Source organism: Nicotiana sylvestris, chromosome 1, assembly GCF_000393655.2.
Source record: "Nicotiana sylvestris chromosome 1, ASM39365v2, whole genome shotgun sequence".
NCBI lineage: Eukaryota > Viridiplantae > Streptophyta > Magnoliopsida > Solanales > Solanaceae > Nicotiana > Nicotiana sylvestris.
This window is the reverse complement of record NC_091057.1, coordinates 61743234-61757708: the sequence shown is the minus strand read 5'-3', so window position 1 is coordinate 61757708 and position 14475 is coordinate 61743234. Positions and strand designations below refer to the sequence as shown.

General features: G+C 37.2%; 1 protein-coding gene across 1 annotated transcript; it reads right to left on the bottom strand.

The window, feature by feature from the left end:
• Window positions 1-1021: 1021 nt before the first annotated feature.
• Window positions 1022-13822, bottom strand: LOC138870398 (uncharacterized). Its single transcript, XM_070148200.1, has 2 exons — window positions 13620-13822; window positions 1022-1388 (listed from the first exon to the last, which is right to left on the bottom strand). Exons 1-2 carry the CDS (start codon window positions 13820-13822, stop codon window positions 1022-1024), a joined length of 570 nt encoding a protein of 189 aa, XP_070004301.1.
• Window positions 13823-14475: the final 653 nt, after the last annotated feature.

The following is a 14475-nucleotide window of genomic DNA, read 5'->3' as shown; positions in this document are numbered from 1 at the left end:
AAGAATTTCTTACCCATTTGTATTTATTTCTTCATTTCATTGCTTTGTATTGATTATCTAAGTGTGTAGTATTGTATCCAACACTTGAATCTTGTTTATGGAAATATTCATGTTTAAAGTGTGGATGAAATATCTTGTTATTGTAAGCACGTGATTTTTGCCCTATAAGAAAATTACTCCCAAAAAATCCAAAATAAAACAATTTTCCTTTGTGTGCAGTTTTAAAATTTTTGTGGCATTTTTGATAATTATTTGTATTTCTGTCTGTGCGTGTTTATTGGTTAAATTAATAAAAAATACAAAAATATGTCGCATTTTGCATGTAGGATTTAATTCTACAATTGTTAGTAATTAAATTTGTTTTACAAAAATTAAAAATTACAAAAATAGGCATCGTTTGCATTTTTAGCATTTAATGTCCAAATATACAATTTTATGCTTAATTATTACTTAATTGTGCGTTAATTGTTATTGGGAGTTAATTTGCACTTTTATAACTTAATTTAGTTCTTAATAATAATTTAAGTATTTTTATAATTTAGTTTTAGAGATATAAACGAAGAAAAGAGAGCGAAAATATAAAGAAAGTCGGAATTGAGCTTCTTCTTCGATTTCAAGCTACATGCCCAAAAAATGGCCCAATCTTCCCAAACGACCCAGTCCACTTCGAACTGGGTCGACCCAATCCATACCAAAAGACCCCAAACCCACTTTTCTTTCATTTTTCATAAAAAAAAACAAAAAAAAAATAAACCAAAAAACGTAACCCCCCCCCTCTCTCTTCTTCTTCCTCTCTTTCTCTCCTTCTTCTCCAAATATCCTCCCATGGCAGCCCCTCCCCCTCACACCCCTTCTCCCTCACGTCACACACAGCACATATACACACACATACGCGACGCATACACACACAACTCGTCGATCTCCTTCTCTTGTCCGTCATGGTTGCGTCTTCAAGATCTTGCCACTGCGTCCGTTGCTTTGCTTCTTCTTCCTCGTCACATGCTGCCCACCATGGCTGCATCTACAGCTCTTCAAAATGATCAAAAGATCCCATCACTGCTGTCCGCCATGGCTGCGTCTCCAAGCTCTTCAAACAAGCACGAGATCCCGTCGTATTGTTGCCCGTTGTTTCTTCTTCTCCACTGTCGCTGCTTTCGTTACTGCCATGGCTGCGTCCGTGTTGCAGTTGCTCGTTGCTTCTGTTTCTTCCAGCTTCATCATCGTCCATGGCTGCAGCTGCTCGTCGAGGCTGCTGCTGCGTTTCGTCGCTATTGCTGTTGCCCGTTGCTTCGCTTCTTCCAGCTTTGGCGTTGCTACCCGCTGCTTCTTCTTCTTCTTCTTCACCACCTTGCTGCCGTGCTGCTAATGTTTCAGCAGCGTGGCTGCTACTGCATCAGCAGCACGCTGCTACTGCTTCAGTTCCCATCGTTGCCAAACGCCCCTCCGTCGAGCTTCGTCTATTGTTTAAGTTTCCGGGCAGATTCGAGTCATTTTGATGCAATAATTGTTTTCGGATAGATTTGTTTCCGGTCGAGTTCGTCGTTGCTTCGATCCGGTTAGTAGATTTGAGTTTCATGTTGCCCGTATTTTTGTTTTGATATTCTCGGATCTAAAATCGTTAAATGTTAGATTCTTGTTTTGTTCATGTTTATCGTTGAATTAATTTTCTAGTTTGTTCATATGTTTTGTTGATTTAATTTTCAGATTCAAATGGAACTTTGATTAATTAGTTTTTCAGTTTATTTCATGTGCTTTTATTTATTTTTGTAAAAGAAATTGTTAGTTTAATTTTAATGTTGTTGGATTCAAAAGAAAATCGTTAGTTTAATTTTAATGTTGTTAGATTCAAAAAGAAAATTGTTAGTTTAAGTCTAATGTTGTTAAATTCAAGTTGAAATTGTTAGTATGTAAAAGAAATTGTTAGCTTAATTTTAGTTTAATTTATAAAAGAAATTGTTAGTTTAATTTTAATGTTGTTAGATTCGAATTGAAATTTAATTAATTGTTTTTCAGTTTATTTCATGTGTTTTATTTGTTTTTGTAAAAGAAATCGTTAGTTTAATTTTGATGTTGTTATAATCAATTGAAATTTAATTACCTATTTTGGTTTGTTTCATATTAATTTCATTTATTTTTGTAAAAGAAATTGTTAGTTTAATTTTAGTTTAGTTTGTAAAAGAAATTGTTAGTTTAATTTTAATGTGGTTAAATTCAAGTTGAAATTCAATCAATTGTTTCTTCTTCGGTTTATTTTATTCGTTTAAAAGAATTAAGTTGGAATATAGAAATATGTTAGTTTAATTGCTTGAATCATCCGTCTTTGTTGAGTAGCTTAGATTAAATTCATGCTCATCTTTTGGTTGAAGTTCGTTCTTAATCCGGTGATTTAATGTGAAATATATGTGTTGTTAAAAATATTGTCCAGTCAAAATAATTCCGATTGTTGATTTGTTGTTCATAGTCTAAGTTTGAATTTGTTGATTGAACCGGATTAAGGATTGGTTATAGTTGGTAATTTAATTTTAGGTTCTTAGATAATTTTGAAGTTAATAGATTTTTGAATCGGGGGCTAACAGTAGTTTTAGGGGTAAAACGGGAATTAACCAATTACAGATTAATTAATTATGGTGGGGACCAGACATAATGATAAAAGCAAAAAGGAAAAGGTGGGTAATGATGTCTTTTTTTCAAAAAGAGGGAACATGGGGGCCCACTTTGACTGCTTTTCAAAAGGAGGGAACACGGGGGGGCCCACATTTACTACTTTTACTAAAGTAAAAGTGTGGGTAATTATAAAAGTTAAAGAGTGCACATAGTGGAAGATTTGGGTCTTGCTTTGGTATATAAGAGACTCATTTGACACTTAAAAAGGAGGAGAATTTTTAGAGAGAGTTTTTGGAAAAAGATTTGTGAAAAAAAGAATTTTAGAAGAGAAGAAAATTGAGAACTAGAGAGGAAATAAGAACAGACTTTTAATCGGAAGGATGGGTATTTCTTAATATCCGAATACTATTTCCTTGTATTACTGAGTGTGATCTCTGCCTTTTTTTTAATTTTCTATTGGACTTCGATTATTACTCTATTAAGTGGTTGCTGGGATTTCTATTTGGCTTTCAAGTCTACTGCTGGGTTTTTCGACTGCTGGTTGTTTGTTGTTGCTGCGCTGTTTCTACTGCTGCTGATCCTATTCTTCCTTTCCTTGTATTCAAATACCAGGTACACGACTGTAATACTAGCTATTGCAAGCTGAAAAATGTGAAGCATGAATACATGAAGAATGGAACTTTGAAGTTTTAATTTCGTTTTTTTTTCTTCATTTCTTTTACTGATTGTATTTAGGCTATTTCATGTATTAATGTTTAATAATTGCAATAAGAGAAAAATAATATAAGTTGGTCTTTAGTGAATCAACTTGGCAAAATGAGTTAATTCACTAGCTATGAAAGTTTTAATAAGGTCAACAGTAGGTCAATCATGAATGGATAGTCGAATTTAGTTAAAGCCAAATAAGACTAGATAATGTTTAAGTTTAATAATCTTTCTAATAAGCTTTAGTAATTGTGGTTAAATCTAGTTTCAAATGGTTATGAATAATTAATTCCAATAGTTTTTTTTATATAACAATGCGAGCTTCAATCTAGCTATATTTGATTTCTTTTGAATATTAGTTGTCGAATTTCTTATTTTTATTTATAATTTCGATTTTTTTTCTTTAAAATTCTTTCATTTAATATTGGTCCTAATCTAGCAATTAGTATGTTACATGTTCTTAATTTTTCTAACTCCTAATTAATTAGGATTTTCTTTCTTTAATTTAGAGACTAAACTTAATAGAAAAAATGTAGTCATTCTAAGATTATCTTTTTTTTTAATAAAAATAATGAGACGAGCCTCGCCAAATAAAAATACAAATTGCGGGGCCCTCACAAAAATGTATGTGTTAATTATTTAGAACTCGGGATAGGCCGCTTAGCGAACTCCACGGCCTTACCCAAAATAACAACACGCTAGTTTCTTTAGGACGCGTCTTAATTAATCTTACTTTCTTAAACTCGGGTGCACATTTATGTGACCCAAATCCAAATCTCAGCGGAGTCAAAATGTATCTCTAATCACGGGTACATTGATTGTGACGTGGTTCGAGATGCGTGTCCATGACGTTGCAAATTCCTTTTAAAAAATAAGAATGAGATGAGCCTCGCCTAGTAAAACGTATAGATTGCGGGGCCCTCACAAATGTATGCATTAATTACTTAGAACATTGGAGTTGGCCGTCTAGAGAAATTTTACGGCCTTTCCCAATACAACAGTACGCTAGTCGTTCTAGGCGCGTCTTTAACAAATCATTTTCTTAAATATGAGTGTGCATTTATGTAACCCGAATCAAAATCTCAACGGAGTCGAAATGTGTCGATAACCATGGGTGCATTGATTGCGACGTGGTCTGAAATACGTTTTCACAATGTTGCAATTCTCCGTAAAATAATAACAATAAATAATTAATAATAAAGGCGGCTAAGGGTTAAAATTTGCACATAAGTTCATAATTGTATAAAAATCAGATATTTAAGCCAAATATGACAGTTGAGCGACCGTGCTAGATCCACGGAACTCGGGAATGCCTAACACCTTCTCCCGGGTTAACAGAATTCCTTATCCGGATTTCTGATTCGCGGACTGTAATACAGAGTCATTCTTTTCCTCGATTCAGGATTAAATTGGTGACTTGGGACACCCTAAAATCTCCCAAGTGGCGACTCTGAAATGAATAAACAAATCCCGTTTCCATTGTCCTTTAATTGGAAAAAACTCCTTGTACCCCCCGCGGGGGCGGAAAAAGGAGGTGTGACAGCTCTGGCGACTCTGCTGGGGAATAAAAGAACTGCTGATCCAAAACCACTGGTTCAGGGTTAGAAATTCGAGCTTAGATAAATTGTTATATGTGGCTTTATTTGATTTTTACATGTTTGAGCCTAATGTGCTAAATGCTACTTTTACCGCTTTGATATTATTTGACTGTATATATAAACTGTTCTGAACCCTTCTCTCTTCACCTCCGGGGATGTGCTTACTAGTTGAGACTCTCTATTCTGTTAGTGTCATACCCTGAAATAAAAAAAAGGCTCGGACAAGTTACGAAGCCGGATGGCCTTTTGGTTCCCGGTAAGTTGCCCCCTCCTCGACTTGAGTTGTCCGCTCGGGTGCATAGTCTAGAACACCGACTCAGGTTTTGAACATAGAATAACATGACTTCATATCGGATCCCTAGTAGGAACGATTATTTGCATCATGTTGTATTTGACTTAGGGGACTCAACACAGGGGTTGGGTCCGTCTAGGACTAACAACCTGAAATGAAAAAGACCATCTTGATGCATCTTATGTGCTACATGTTGCATTCCTTCAAGGGTAAAAGGGTCATTTGGTAGACCAATGATAATTGAGAGTGAATGAAAAGGAAAAAAGGAAAAGGAGAGGGTGAAGTGCGAAGATAAGGCAAATAGGGCCCGGTTATGTTTTGTTACATTTTATTTAAAAAAAATGAATTAAAAAAAAATTCTTTGAACTTTTTATCATTTTTGAAAAATCAAAAATAAAAAAAAAGGGAAAAAGAAATCCAAAAGATTTTACATGTTTAATCACCTTTTAAGAAAAAGCAAAAGAAAAAAAAAATATGTTTTCTCTGAATTAGTTATTTTTTTATTCTCACCCGTATCCAATCTGCCCGAACTACGCGGGTTTGATTCTCACCGGATGTGAGATACGTAGGCAACCCTCATCGGGTCCAACCCCCTTTTTGCTAAAAAAGCCAAAAACAAATAAAAAAAAAACATGTCAAGATTTTTAATTTTGTTATAAATAAGTCGGGTGATGTCCAACTTCCCCTTTTACAAAAATATATATATCAAATTTCTAAGAAGTCGGGTGACGCTGTTTTATCAAGACATAGCCGAATGTTCCCGAAGGGGACGCCGGAAGGCTGACTTTGCATAAACAGCCACTTTTGGGTCATATTTAGGATTTGGTCCAGTTAACCCACACAGCCTTAAAAATCTTCGTCCCCTAGACGTTGAAAGGTCGTGTTTGCAATATTGAGTTTTCTAATTTGAAAAACGATAAAAAGAGTCATAAATAAGTCAGGTGATGTTGTTATGTCATAAATAGCCGAATGTTCCCGAAAGGAACGCCGGAAGGCTGACTTTGCATAAACAGCCACTTTTGGGTCATGTTTAGGATTTTTGGTCTAGTTGACCCACACAGCCCTATAAATCTTCGTCCCCGAGGCGCTGAAGGGTCGTGTTTGCAATACCAGGTTTTTATTATAATTTGAAAAAAAAAACAAAGAGTCGGCGGTCAGGTGAATACCGTTTGAATTTTGTCATAATAAGCCGAGCCAGCTTCGGCCGCGTCTTAAACCGTTCTTGCCGAAATAGCCTTAGAGTATCTTTCAGTTGTCGAAAGGTTATTTTCGTAAAAGAATGGACAAGTTTGTAAAGTGTCAAAATAATCCTCCCCGGCCTCAAAATTCATGTGAAATTTGGAAGGGGCCACATTTGCAAAAATAACCATTCGGTTGCATTTGTCAAACGGGGAAAGAAACTGGCCGTTTGTAAATCTTTTGATTAGAATATGTGGGTTGTTTGATTTTCGAGTTTGTAGGTCATCTTCAAACCTTTGAAACCCAGTTTGTTTTAATATGAAAATTGAAAAAAAGTTTATTATTGTTTATCTTTTATTGGTCACGAACTACGCTCGGTCTGATTCATGCGGGGTCATGATACGCAGACAATCTTCATAAGATTCGACCACAACAAAAAATGAGAAAAAATGAAAAAAAAAAATCGAAAAAAAAGAAAAAAAAATGAAGAAAAAAAATGAAAATGAAAATGAAAAAAAGAGAGGAAAAGATGTTATTAATAATGGGGACCAACGGAGTCCATTCTAACCTGTTTCGCTTTGAATCACAAAGAAAGTTAGGTGGTTGGTTTGTGGTAAGCCGGAAATACAAGACCGAGAAGCATACTTTGCGGGGATCAGGCTTGATAACAGAAGCACGCGAATCCTATTGGGACTTGTTGACTAAGGTTGATGATATTGAAGTTGGCAATGGTCTGGACAATACTGATGCGAAGCTCAGTGGCTAAGATGCCAATTTTGATAAAGTGGGAGGACGCTCCGTTCCTTGGTTAGCAAGAGAGAAGCTTGTGGTGGCTTATTTTGTGGTCATTTTTGTTGTCCGGATTATTCTTAGGGATGTAATCCGAATATTGTCTTGTGTCAAACCTTTTTATTTTTCCATTTTTGTCATAGCGGTTTGTTTAAGTTTTGTCCAGGTTGTTTTAGGATTTTATTATGGTTTGTTTTTGATTGTTTTGTTATTCAAACCATTTCACCGGTAGTCTAATACAAAATCCGGTCTTTTATTATTTCCATTCATCTTTTTGTTTGATCCTTTTATCATTTTGTTCAGCGCCGATTCTAGTAACATGACATGCGCACACAGTTTGGGCCTAATCTTAAAAGTTAATCATAAAACCCCGAAAAGGTGATCAGACCATTCGAAGGAAATAAGGACGGTTGAGGTTATTCAGAGCTCGAGTCATATGGAACTGGGGCAAGTAAAATATGAAGAAAACCGTTAAAAGCAAGATTCGCCAAATTGGCATGAGGGTCGTTCATGATAATGAGAGTGTCGCCCAACGGTGTTTTAGAAAAGACAAATGAAAAAGCAAATGTTGAATATAATTGTCAAGTCCAGCACCATCGGAAGAGGCTACAAATCCTTGTTTAAATTGTGTTGTTTGCATTTGGCATGTTTTGAAGACTGAAATGACGAAGGCATTTTGTTCTGCTACCTAAACACTTTATCCTTCGTTAACCCCTTTTGAGCCTTATTTATTTATTTTTCATACCCCTCATTCGGAATCAGTAACAATAGATTAGAAACACAAAACATGGAAGATAAAAAGAAAAGAAAACAACAAAACGAAAAAAAAAGTATAAAAGAAAAATAGAGGAAGAAAAAGAGAAAAAAACGACGAAAAGAAAGGAGAGATGAAAAAAAAGAAAATGATAACGAAAAGAAAAATGATGACAAAAAAAAAACAAAGGAAAGTCAAATGAAAAAAAAAGGAATTGGGAACTACGTTTGACCTGATTCCTCAAAGAGGATACGTAGGCGCTTCACGGCTCGGTCATAGTTTTGAAAAATGAAAAAAATTATTAATTAAGATATCCCCAAGCAAGAAACTGGGGCAGAGGTTGCGTTCGTTGTAAATAAATCTGGTTCCGAAGGTTGTAATTAATAACCCAAAATCGATGCGCTTTTGAGCATTTAATACCCTTTCTTTCTAGCCCTATCCAAAACCCACATTACGGTCCAAAGAAAGACCTTCTGATCAGTCTTCAAAAGATGCCAAGTCAGACAAATGAGAGTCTTACAGGCGAACATAACATTCTGTTCCACAGCAGAAAGGACTCTAATCTCCAGCAGAGAGAGTCATACCGGCAACACTCCAAATCCCCAGCTAGAAAGTGATACAAATGAGAGAGTCTTATCGGTGAAAATCTTCACGGACACCATAAGGCGATGAAAGCTGAGAGAAAAACCCAAAATGAGAGAGGCTTGATAGTGAAAACCCTTCGGGCACTACAAGTCGAATAAGATTGAGAATCAGATGGGGAATTGCCAATTGAAGACCCTGAAAGATGATTGACAGCGGAGGATAGGCCACATATGCATGTCATGACCATTAGAGTCGGTATCTGCATTTGATAGGTTTTTATTTATAGTTTCTTTTGTTAAAGAGTCATTTTTTCTTTGTCTTTTTATTTTTTTCCCTTTTTATCTTTTTCCTTTCATAGAAAAACTCCCCAATAGAGTCTGTCTGGTCAGAACCAATGGGAAATGACTTCAAAATAGGCCATCAGCTTTCCAAGATAAGATCTGACTAATACATCCAAGTGGTATGGTCAGCAAGGAACAAGCGCGAGGCCAGTGTCAAGAAAGATATCTCCAGCAAAAGGAGATTGACAAAAGGATCAACTAGTGTCAAGAGGGATATCCTTGCCAAAATCAAAGGTTATTAAACCTCAAGGTCAAGGCCCGTGGACAAACAAGGAGAGCAATGAGCATGACTTGGAAAATTCATGCGATACTAAAAGGTCGGGAAAATCCAAGTTTCTGAGCCATGCCACGAAAGAAGAAGGATATCCCCAGCAGAAAGGGATTATCCCCAGCAAATAATATCATCCCCAACAAGTTTTGGAACGCAGAGCAGGGAAGGAGAAAGGGAAAAGCCATCCTAGTGGGAGTATCACAACCAACCACCGCGTTTTAAACTAACAAATTTTGTTTGATTTGAAACAGGTAAAGGAAATGGCATTGATGACAGAAAGACATGCCACAAGGGATATTATCAAACTGGGGCAGAAAATTTTCCTTTCATTTAGAAAATTTTTTGAAAGTCAGATACCCAGTCGGGGAAGAATAAAGATAGCACCAGTCTCAAGGGAAGTGAGCTTTGAACCAGTTTTACCCCCCAATAACAAGTTTCAATGGAGGAAGTTGTTCCCCAATGGATAGAACAAAGGGATGAAACTTGAGCTCAGAAAAAGCAGAAGGCCAGTATCATTCCCAACAGCCTTCCGAAGAGTGAAACACTAGTTCTGAAAGAATCAGAATCCCCCAGCAGTGTTATCCTCGACAGCGTTATCCATAGCTGATAACATTTTATCCCCCAACAGGTAAGTAAATAATTCCCCAACAGTCTCGAGGAATCCAACACAAGTTTAGTGAAAATCGGTATCCTCAGCGGTTCCTTTCGGGGAAAGGCAAAACGAGTCGTAAGGGAGGTAATCTTTGAAGGAAGAAGCTATGTAAAAAAAAGAAAAAAAAAAGAAAAAGAAAGAAAAAAAAAGGAAGCAGCTTGCAGAGGAATGAAACATCCTACTTAAAAGGAAGTAATTTTGGAAGGAGTAAGATAACATATTACTTAGCAGAGTTATCCTCAGCAGTGTTATCCCCAACGGATCATCGAGATGTAGAAGCATCCTCGACAGAGTTTCGAGCAACCCAGAGTGGGTAAAGAAGAAAGGGGAAAAGTCATCCCCATCAAAATAATCCCCAGCAGTTTCGAGGGAAGACAACACAGGTAAGTAATTAATTCAGGAAGAAGGAAATGGTTCACGCATAGGAGACGCACTTCCTAAGTGAAGATTTCATTAATAGGAGACGCACTTCCTAGTTTGAAATCATTAAAGTTTTACCCATAGGAGATGCATTTCCTCCTAAGTTTGTTTAGTTTCTCCCATAGGAGATGCATTTCCTCCTAAGTTTAGTTTTACCCATAGGAGATGCATTTCCTCCTAAGTTTGTTTTAATTTCACCCATAAGAGATGCATTTCCTCCTAAGTTTGTTTTTACCCATAGGAAAGGCATTTCCTCCTAAGTTGTTGTTGAACCAATAGGAGAGGCATTTCCTCCTAAGTTTAGTTTCACCCATAGGAGATGCATTTCCTCCTAAGTTTGTTTTTACCCATAGGAGAGGCATTTCCTCCTAAGTTGTTGTTGAACCAATAGGATAGACATTTACTCCTAAGTTTAGTTTCACCCATAGGAGATGCATTTCCTCCTAAGTTTGTTTTTACCCATAGGAGAGGCATTTCCTCCTAAGTTGTTGTTGAAACCATAGGAGATGCATTTCCTCCTAAGTTTGTTTTTACCCATAGGAGAGACATTTCCTCCTAAGTTGTTGTTGAACCAATAGGAGAGGCATTTCCTCCTAAGTTTAGTTTCACCCATAGGAGATGCATTTCCTCCTAAGTTTGTTTTTACCCATAGGATAGGCATTTCCTCCTAAGTTGTTGTTGAACCAATAGGAGAGGCATTTCCTCCTAAGTTTAGTTTCACCCATAGGAGATTCATTTCCTCCTAAGTTTGTTTTTACCCATAGGAGAGGCATTTCCTCCTAAGTTGTTGTTTCACCCATAGGAGAGGCATTTCCTCCTAAGTTTGTTTTTTTACCCATAGGAGAGGCATTTCCTCCTAAGTTTGTTTTTTATCCATAGGAGAGGCATTTCCTCCTAAGTTTGTTTTTTACCCATAGGAGATGCATTTCCTCCTAAGTTTGTTTTTACCGATAGGAGACGCATTTCCTCCTAAGTTTGTTTTTTTTAACCATAGGAGACACATTTCCTCCTAAGTTTATTTTCTCCCATAGGAGATACATTTCCTACTAAAGTTTATTTTTACCCATAGGAGAGGTATTTCCTCCTAAGTTTAGTTTCACCCATAGGAGAGGCATTTCCTCCTAAAGTTTAGTTTCACCCATAGGAGAGGCATTTCCTCCTAAGTTTATTTTTACCCATAAGAGACGCATTTCCTCCTACGTTTAGTTTTACCCATATGAGATGCATTTCCTCCTAAGTTTGTTTTAGTTTCACCCATAGGAGATGCATTTCCTCCTAAGTTTGTTTTAGTTTCACCCCATAGGAGATGCATTTCCTCCTAAGTTTAGTCTTACCCATAGGAGAGGCATTTCCTCCTAAGTTTATTTTACCCATAGGAGAGGCATTTCCTCCTAAGTTGTTGTTGAAATCAGGAGTCCGCCTGGAGAATAGAGACATTCAATTTCAAATTTAGCAATCAGGAGTCCGCCTGGAGAACAGAGACATACTTTTCAAGTTTGACGTCAGGAATCCACCTGGAGAACAGAGACATACTTTTCAAGTTTGACGTCAGGAGTCCTCCTGAAGAACGGAGACATACAGTTTAAATTTTAAAAGTCAGGAGTCCGCCTCGAGAATAGAGACATTCCATTTCAAATTTAGCAATCAGGAGTCCGCCTGGAGAACAGAGACATACATTTCAGTCTTTTCGTTTCAAGTGTTGAAGTTGGGAGCCCGCCCATAGAACAGAGGAATACATTCAGTCGTTACATTTCAAGCGTTGAAGTTGAGAGACCGCCCATAGAACAGAGGCATACATTTCAGTCTTTTCATTTTCAGTTGTTGAAGTTGGGAGCCCGCCCATAGAACAGAGGCATACATTTCAGTCTTTAAATTTCAAGCGTTGAAGTTGGGAGCCCGCCCATAGAACAGAGGAATACATTCAGTCTTTTCATTTCAAGTATTGAAGTTGGGAGCCCGCCCATATAACAGAGGAATACATTCAGCATTAATTTTCAAGTATTGAAGTTGGGAGCCCGCCCATACAACAGAGGCATACATTTCAAGATCAAGTCAGAGGACAATAAAACAGAGGGTTACAATAGGAATCCCCAGCAGGAAACAATAAAATACCCCGGCACCGGAAAGCAGAATGTTACAACAAGAGGTCCCAGCACAAACTCAAGTGCATGTGTCAAAAAGAAGAAAAGCACCGGAAAAAATGCAAGCAGACTAGAAAGCAAGGCAACAAAAACAAATTGCAGTCTAGCCTAGCTTCTTGTTTTCTTTTAAGCACGGTGTAACAAGGAGATCGGTAAGCAGTGGTAATAGCATGCAACAACACTAACATTGTAGTCCCATGGTAGTCCCAGCTACCAAAACTTCCCGAACTACATTAACCTGATTCCCCTTTAGCCAGGGATATGTAGGAAACCTTTGAAGCAAAGGTTTGGTTAAACCTTTTTCAAAAAAAAAAATGCTTCACACAGAGTATTCGGATGGGCAAAAATCGCTCACTTTATCTTTGCACGAAAACCCTTCGTGTCTTCGGGCAAAGAGGGGCAGCTGTAAGCACGTGATTTTTTTCCTATGAGAGAATTACTCCCAAAAAATCCAAAATAAAAAAATTTTCCTTTGTGTGCAATTTTAAAATATTTGTGGTATTTTTGATAATTATTTGTATTTCTATTTGTGCGTGTTTATTGGTTAAATTAATAAAAAATACAAAAATAAGTCGCATTTGCATTTAGAATTTAATCCTACAATTGTTAGTAATTAAGTTTGTTTTACAAAAATTAAAAATTACAAAAATAGGCATCTTTTGCATTTTTAGCATTTAATGTCCAATTATACAATTTTATGCTTAATTATTACTTAATTGTGCGTTAATTGTTATTGGGAGTTAATTTGCGCTTTTATAACTTAATTTAGTTCTTAATATTAATTTATGTATTTTTATAATTTAGTTTTAGAGATATAAACGAAGAAAAGAGAGCGAAAATATAAAGAAAGTCGGAATTGGGTTTCTTCTTCGATTTCAAGCCACAGGCCCAAAAAATGGCCCAATCTTCCCAAACGACCTAGCCCATTTCGAACTGGGTCGACCCAATCCATACCAAAAGACCCCAAACCCCCTTTTCTTTCATTTTTCATTAAAAAAAAACAAAAAAAAATAAACCACTACCCGTAACCCCCCCCCCTCTCTCTTCTTCTTCCTCTCTTTCTCTCCTTCTTCTCCAAATATCCTCCCATGGCAGCCCCTCCCCCTCACACCCCTTCTCCCTCACGTCACACACAGCACATATACACACACATATGCGACGCATACACACACAACTCGTCGATCTCCTTCTCTTGTCCGCCATGGTTGTGTCTTCAAGATCTTGCCACTGCGTCCGTTGCTTTGCTTCTTCTTCCTCGTCACATGCTGCCCACCATGGCTGCATCTACAGCTCTTCAAAATGATCAAAAGATCCCATCAGTGCTGTCCGCCATGGCTGCGTCTCCAAGCTCTTCAAACAAGCACGAGATCCCGTCGTATTGTTGCCCGTTGTTTCTTCTTCTCCACTGTCGCTGCTTTCGTTGTTGCCATGGCTGCGTCCGTGTTGCAGCTGCTCGTTGCTTCTGTTTCTTCCAGCTTCGTCATCGTCCATGGCTGCAGCTGCTCGTCGCGGCTGCTGCTGCGTTTTGTCGCTACTGCTGCTGCCCGTTGCTTCGCTTCTTCCTGCTTTGGCGCTGCTACCCGCTGCTTCTTCTTCTTCACCACCTTGCTGTCGTGTTGCTAATGTTTCAGCAGCGTGGCTGCTACTGCATTAGCAGCACGCTGCTACTGCTTCAGTTCCCATCGTCGCCAAACGCCCCTCCGTCGAGCTTCGTCTATTGTTTAAGTTTCCGGGCAGATTCGAGTCATTTTGATGCAATAATTGTTTTCGGATAGATTTGTTTCCGGTCGAGTTCGTCGTCGCTTCGATCCGGTTAGTAGATTTGAGTTTCATGTTGCCCGTATTTTTGTTTTGATATTCTCGGATCTAAAATCGTTAAATGTTCGATTCTTGTTTTGTTCATGTTTATCGTTGAATTAATTTTCTAGTTTGTTCATATGTTTTGTTGATTTAATTTTCAGATTCAAATGGAACTTTGATTAATTAGTTTTTCAGTTTATTTCATGTGCTTTTATTTATTTTTGTAAAAGAAATTGTTAGTTTAATTTTAATGTTGTTGGATTCAAAAGAAAATCGTTAGTTTAATTTTAATGTTGTTAGATTCAAAAAGAAAATTGTTAGTTTAAGTCTAATGTTGTTAAATT